Raw genomic sequence first — 7,464 nt, 5'->3', positions numbered from 1 at the left:
TATGTTGTTATGTTTAAATAATCCAAGCACATTATTTATTAGCAAAGTTTATTTCTGTTGTAGCAGTAGAAATGAGAAGCTGATTTAACGTTTTTATTCTTTTTATTACAAAACTGTTTTCACAAAATCCTTCCAATTTAAAGTTTTGCTTTGGTTTGGTAAATTGGCTTCATCTCGAATGCATGTATGCATGCACACTGTGTGTGTGTGTGTGTGTGTGCGTGTGTGTGTGTGTGTGTGTGTGTGTGTGTGTGTGTGTGTGTGATATGCGTGATCACTGTGACTGACGTTTGAATAAGACGAACACTGACATTCCCAGGACACGCATTGCCATCAGGTTTCGTCAAGTAAGAGGAGTTCCACACCACTGACACAGGAAGCTCCGGCACCGAGCCTTCAAAATAAAAGCAGCGGAGTACGACAACGAGACGAGAGCTTTCCAAATTGCTGTCGGAGGGTTTGTCTGTGATGAGAGGAGATGATGTCACCCATTGTTTAAAGTCTATTTTTACTATCTGTTTTACACTTTTACGAGGTCCTCTGAGGTCACTTTCACTTTTTGTCTGTGTGCTGACAGCCTCTCAGAAACAGGTTCATTCTGCCCTCAGCTCCTCTCTGGGTTTATTTTGAAAGGTGCGACAGGAGGTGATCCAGTTGCATTTTCTGTATCTTAATCGCTGCACTCTGTCCCGCAAGGTACCGCAAACTGGCATGAGTTTAGGATCCCTGAGTGGAAAAAGAGGGGGGAATGAACAACACGCCGCCTGGATTACGGTTGGTGTGTGGACTTGATTTTCTTTGACTTTGTCCGATTTTTGGCTGTTGGAGTTTGACTCGTTACTCTCGGGCTTTCTGTCTGTGTTGCTGGCCAACGGGACTGACTGTATTTTGGGACAACAGCAGCTCCGTCAATGCTCTTCCAGAAGTATTTGCAGTGCAGGGTGTGTTGTCATCACTCTTTTCCACTTTTCACGTTTCTTTTTTATTTATTTATTCATGTGTGAACAAAGTGTGAGCTCGAAACTGCGATTCTATTTACCTTGACAAACAGGTGATTTGATTGGATTTGATGGATTCTGTTGACAATAAAATCTCTCAAGTTCAGCTAACAGAGCGGAGAAGCCGATAGTCCTCCCTAACCCGGCTGGCAGCATTGTATTTTGTTGCATGTTTGTGATCTCCCTCTCTGCATTGTGTGTAACTGGAGGTTGTTTTTTTTGCTGACACAGTTCTACAGGGATTATAATGCACTGACCACATGTCCCCCACCAGGCCATTGTTGCCGCCCAGAGACAGCTCTGTTGTCCTTTTTCTACTGAGCACGTCAATTGATGGAGGGATAAAAGGCAAAAATATGCATTGACACAGGCTTTGAGGATAGATGGGGAGGGGGGGGGAGGGGGGGTCAGCTGGAGATCCAGTAGCTCTCCCGTCGGTGGCCTTTAACTGGTGCCAGCAGCCGACCAGCCATGAGGGCCCAGAACAGCCCCGGAATTAAACAGGGGACAGCGAGAAGCCAGACATGTCCTTAAACTACATCAAAAACTTCTATGAAGGATGCGTGAGTAGACCTGAGCGGAGACGCTCGCCGTTGCTGACCCTGTTTGACCTTCAGACTTTCCTGACAGTCCGGCGGCGCCAACGCAAACGAGTGTGATCTGTTTCCACTCGGGACAGTCGGGAGAGTCTGGAGCTTTGGTCGGTGTCGGCGGGGAGCGGAAAACACGGAGATGTTTCACCTGATGGGGTTTTGCTTTGGAGCTCAGAGCTGCTGCATTTATCTGACTGACAAAAGCTGTTTTCTCTGTGTGTGTGTGTGTGTGTGTGTGTGTGTGTGTGTTCCAGCTCAGGCCTCCTACTGTGATAGGCCAGTTCCACACCTTGTTCTTCGGCTCAGTACGGATGTTCTTCCTGGGCGTTCTCGGCTTTGCCGTCTACGGGAATGAGGCGCTGCACTTCAGCTGTGACCCTGACCGCCGAGAACTCAACTTGTACTGCTACAACCAGTTCAGACCCATCACGCCTCAGGTACGCAGCACCCCTGGGCCCGGGGGCCGGTTCTGGAATCAGCTTTTTGTGTTTCGGGAGCCAGAAAATGCTCTTTAACGGCAGCTGACAGTCGTCAGGGGGCAGTAATGAGCTGCTCGCTGCTAAATGATGAAGAAGCAGAGAAGAAGGAGGTCATTAAAAGAACGTTAGTTAGCGAAGTGTCACTCTGCTTTAGAACTCTGTGAGGAAACGGCAGAACTTGGCAGAATTTTCAGCGACAGAATTACAGGAAAATAAAGAGTCGGACCCTAACGTTCACCAGAGATGGGTGAAACAGAAATGACGAATTTGGACTGGAAACGGTGGAGAACAAGGGCGTTAAGATCCTGGTGGGACTTCCAGATACAGACAAACTGGTGATGGTGATCCAGGTGAACATCGTAGTGGTGGAGAACGAGGAGAACATGGCTGCAGGGATAGAGGTGGTCGTCCTGAAGGACACCACCATCAGGAAGATGGAACAACCTGGAGGAAACTGGAGAACCTGAAAGAGCTGTGAAGACAGTCAGTGACACTTGGCGCTGTTACCCCCAAGCTGGACGAGTGGCTCCAGCAGAACCCAGGAACAAAGATCTAGACCCAGGAGAGTCCAGCCCTGGGAGCTGTCAAGATACAGCAAAGAACCCTAAAGCTCCACCCAGAAAAAGATATATATGTGGATGCTTGGAGGCAGATGAGTCCCTCTCAGTGTTGTGGAAGATGTCCACTGAGAAGATCTGCTGTTTTCAGACCCCGTTGCTCTTAATCATCTGTAAATGTTCCATTTTATTCCGTCATAACCCCAGTCTTTCTTCTCCTTCTCCAGGTGTTCTGGGCTCTACAGTTAGTGACAGTATTGGTTCCTGGAGCTGTGTTTCACCTCTATGCAGCCTGTAAGAACATTGACCAGGAGGAGATCCTGGAACGGCCCATCTACACCGTCTTCTACATAATTTCTGTTCTTCTGCGTATCATTCTGGAAGTCATTGCCTTCTGGCTGCAGAGCCACCTTTTTGGCTTCCAGGTTGGTAGAGATTCCAGGAGACAGCAACTGTCCTGACTTAGATTTAAAGAACCTTCATTTGGTTCCATCCAAACCTCACCATTGTTGAGACGTGCCTTCACCCCTGCGCCTGTGTTTTCTCCACCAGGTCCACCCTCTGTACATGTGTGACGCGAGTGCTCTGGAAAAGACCTTTAATGTGACCAAGTGCATGGTTCCTGAACACTTTGAGAAGACCATCTTCCTCAGTGCCATGTACACCTTCACTGTCATCACCATACTTCTCTGTGTCGCTGAGATCTTTGAGATACTCTGTCGGCGGCTCGGTTATCTCAACAACCAGTGACAACACGAACGGACACGTGCGAAAAAGGTGAAAACATGACACTTTACTCGGCTCACGGTTAGCTAACGCTGAACTTTTACCAAAGAGGAGGCTAACGTCAGAGCAGAACTTCACCTTTGGTCCACCATGAGTCTGTGGCTCCAGCTAACAGTCTGAAATATTCCTGACGGATCATCTCTGGTTGTATTTCAGGTGTCAGAAGGTCTTAATTGGCCGTGTCAGCAAGTGTTGTATGAACATGGTGGACAAAGTTTAATCAGATTTTTTTTCTACAATATGGCTGAAAGACTTATTGTAACTATGATGATTTAGAGTTCAGGTAAGTCTGGTTCATAGATGGTTTATCAAATCCATGTTCCTGGAGGTTGACCTTCGTCCCGTGATGGGATAATCTTCTGGAAGAACTGGAGTTTTAACACGTGATTTCATCAGTGCAGTATGATCACATGGTGGTGTGTGAGGTACAGGTGGACCCCAGACTCTGTACAGGTGCTACTCACATGTGACCCACAAACTGGACCCGAGCACGCGTGACCTGCTCCTGACGCTCCTGCTCCTGATCTGCGTGTGCTGCTGCCTCCAAACACAACGTCCTGCTCTCCGCCGCTGGCCCTCGCTGGCGCCGGCCCCGGGGTCGAACCCGACCGGGTCAGAGCCCAACTGGGTCAGAGCCTCGAGAAGGAGGCGATAAGCTTGTGAAGGTTCAGGTATCGTCTGTGACTTTGAGGGAGGAGATCCAAAATCAACCAATCAATAAAACTGGTGGAATCAGGACTAATACTTAACGAAGGGAATGTTGAGGAAAACTGTCGATAATTACCAGCTATCAACGATTGTAGCATGTTATTCAGAGGTCAGGCTAGCAAGATCGCTTCGTTATTGATTATTTTAACAGATGGATGAAAAATCTGATAGTTTTTTTTTTCATTTCGGAGCCCAGTTCGGTTTATTTTCTAGCTATTCTTTTGTGGATGAACAGTAACCATAGCTGCTGATTGAGTCTGGAAACATTCACTTTGCTTTTAACATGAGTTTTTGTCCACGTCGGGTCCTTCATCAGGGCGTTAGCATGTTAGCTCGTAGCTTCACACGCGATACACAAAATGTCACCGTGGTTAACGAAGATTACCTCTCATGTTTGTGAAGTTGTACTTCTTATCAGACATCCATCCAACTTTTGTTACCAAGTTTTCAGCAATGTGTTTATCATCTCAGGTACTAAAATGCATACATTGCAGACAAAAGTGGATCAAAACCTTATTTCAGATCCTTGGAGACTTTAAGGTTTTTCTGTAGACCTTCTGATCTCAGAGGCAAAGAAAGACCGTTGAAGGCCTTCAGAAGGTCTGAGATAGGTGTGTGACTCCTGTGCTTGGACTTTGTGTTCTGATACTGTCGTTTTAACTTTTCCTGCAACTGTTTTGTCTCGTTTATAGAATAAAAATGCTAAACTTTACTTTCTGCTGGTGAAATACATCAACTGTCGCTGATTACCTCCTGTTTTCCTGCTCTGATGCAATTTGTTGTGTACTTTATTCCTTACGCACGCAGAAACCATAGAAGCTCTCAAGTCGATGCTAATTTAATTGAGTTCAGTCGATTCAAAACAATAATCTGAGGAATCCTTTGTGATTTTACCATCAGAATAGCATGATCCATAGCCCACCAGCTCCTCAGGGTCAACACATAAACTAGCTAGTATTCGTGTTAGCTTAGTGACCAGGCCTGCGGAGCTTTTGTCACTGATCACCGTTTACAGGTTAGTAATAGCAATCTGTGGATAATAAACTGCATATTTAGATCTTTGCATTTAAAATGTGTCACCACATCCCCAGTTTTTCTTGCTACACTGTCAACTAAGAGTTAAGTCTGTGCTTTATGTGGTTATAACATTTGATGTCAATTTGAGTCACTAGGGGGGTTCCGTTTTTAAAAAGATAAAGAGAAATTTTGTATGCAAAAGTGCTTCTCTGTAATCAGGTTGGAAGACTATGGTGAGTTAGCTCTGCGCCATGTTTTAAGAATTAAATCCCAAACTGGAGCTGCGTCCAAGAGGTTTCCCAGGATGAGGTGTCACTGGGACGGTCTGAGAAAAGTCCAACAATAAAAATCAACGTTGCATTTCTAGAATCCAGTTTTGATTTTCCTGTTTAACTGGTTTGTTGCGATGGATAAAACTAACTCTTTCAGTGTTCCTTTGACTGTTTTATTTATTGACATTTACAGAACATGAAGGTGTTTCTGACCATCAGAACAGAGCTCTGGCATCTCTGCTCTTGCTCTGACTTTGATTTTAAAGATTAAAGGAGGGGAAAAAGTCTGTGACCACCATTTTGTTTCATTAGTTCAGCACTTTGATGTTCCCCAGAGAATGTTTCCGACCCTTTTATTACTGTTCTGTTCTGTAAATGCCCGGACACGCCCCCTGGTGGGCACCTTGGGGAGGTCTCCTGTTTGAATAAATGACTGACGAACTTGCAACCAGAACTGAATCTCCAACTTTAGTTTTTCTGTAGTAAAAAAAAAAACATTCAGATGTGATTTTATTTAACTCCGAAGTTGCTGATCATGTTCCAGCTGGATGAAACAGGAAATGCTACTGAAGAATAGGCACAAGTCCATCGGATCAGTCAGGCTCCGAAGGCTGCTTCTCTTCCTGGACCAGCAGAACCACGAGCTCCAGATGGCTCCATCCCAGAATGTTAAGTCAGTGAAAAAATGACAAGCAGAACGGTTTCAAAACAACTGCTTTCATCTGGAAACAGCTGTTGGAGAAACGCACCAAAGACCAAGAACACAAGGGTCATTTCCTTCCACGTGGCGGGTGATTAACGCCCGGTATGGTACCATGGTGACCGTCTACAGTATCCACCCATGGAAACCCCGTCATCGTTACGATTAATTGTTTCTAACCACTATACGGCTCCACCCCCAGGTCAGGATCTGTTTGTTCTGATTGGTCGGCAGGGGTTGTAGCCACGCCCCCAAAGGTCTCGTCCTGACAGGTGTCAAAAGTTCTGAAAATGAGGAAACTCAAAAAATACAGATCAGAACTGTGTTTTATTTAAACACATTTAACAGATGTCTGGAACTGTAGAAGAACACAAACAATCAGGTAAACAAAAACACACTCATTTCATTTAATGCTCACATTTGACAATAATAGTGACAAGTTTTTATTCAGCTCCAACATCAACCCCCATCAACCAATGTCTGTCTGTCTGTCTGTCTGCCTGTCTCTCTCTCTGCCTGCCTGTCTTTCTGCCTGCCTCTCTGCCTGTCTGTCTCTCTGTCTGCCTGTCTGTCTCTCTCTCTGCCTGCCTGTCTGTCTCTCTCTCTGCCTGCCTGTCTGTCTCTCTCTCTGCCTGCCTGTCTGTCTGTCTGTCTGCCTGTCTGTCTGTCCCCCATATACAGCTAAATATGTTTGAACACCATCTACCCATCTATCCGTCCGTCCATCCATCCATCCATCCATCCATCCATCCATCCATCCATCCATCCATCATCCACCCATCCATCCATCCATCCATCCATCCATCCATCCATCCATCCATCCATCCATCCATCCATCCACCCATCATCCATCCATCATCCACCTATCCATCCGTTATCACAGTTCAGAATAATTTTAAATCAGTTACTGTGTCAATATTCTTTTTCTCTCTATCACTCTCTCTCTCTCTCTCTCTTACACACACGCGCGCGCGCACACACACTGTAGCATTACCAGAGCCTCTTTGCTTTTTTGAGCGTCAGTCTCAGTCAGGCTCATAAACAGATAACAGTGGGTCAGGCAACAGACAGACACTCGGACGGACGGACAGGCAGGCAGGCAGGCAGACAGACAGGCAGGCAGAGAGACAGACAGACAGACAGACAGACAGGCAGGCAGGCAGGCAGGCAGGCAGGCAGACAGACAGACAGGCAGGCAGACAGGCAGGCAGGCAGACAGACAGGTAGACAGGCAGGCAGACAGACAGGCAGGCAGGCAGGCAGGCAGACAGGCAGGCAGGCAGGCAGACAGACAGGTAGACAGACAGACAGGCAGGCAGACAGGCAGGCAGGCAGACAGGCAGGCAGGCAGACA

General features: G+C 46.5%; 1 protein-coding gene across 5 annotated transcripts; it reads left to right on the top strand.

Annotated features, from left to right (window-relative positions):
* The first annotated feature begins 675 nt into the window (after positions 1-675).
* gje1a (gap junction protein epsilon 1a) lies at positions 676-4,850 on the top strand. Of its 5 annotated transcripts, XM_029850037.1 has the most exons (5): positions 676-774; positions 1,846-2,028; positions 2,855-3,052; positions 3,180-3,404; positions 3,570-4,850. In XM_029850037.1, the coding sequence occupies exons 1-4, from the start codon at positions 712-714 to the stop codon at positions 3,375-3,377; spliced, it is 642 nt and encodes a 213-aa protein (XP_029705897.1). In that variant the 5' UTR covers positions 676-711; the 3' UTR covers positions 3,378-3,404; positions 3,570-4,850. The 5 variants fall into 5 exon arrangements, with proteins under 5 accessions (XP_029705897.1, XP_029705896.1, XP_011610087.1 ...); XM_029850036.1 differs by having other exon boundaries at positions 3,180-4,850; XM_011611785.2 differs by having other exon boundaries at positions 676-778; positions 3,180-4,850.
* Positions 4,851-7,464: the final 2,614 nt, after the last annotated feature.

Source organism: Takifugu rubripes, chromosome 16, assembly GCF_901000725.2.
Source record: "Takifugu rubripes chromosome 16, fTakRub1.2, whole genome shotgun sequence".
NCBI lineage: Eukaryota > Metazoa > Chordata > Actinopteri > Tetraodontiformes > Tetraodontidae > Takifugu > Takifugu rubripes.
This window is presented reverse-complemented; position numbering and strand designations above follow the sequence as displayed.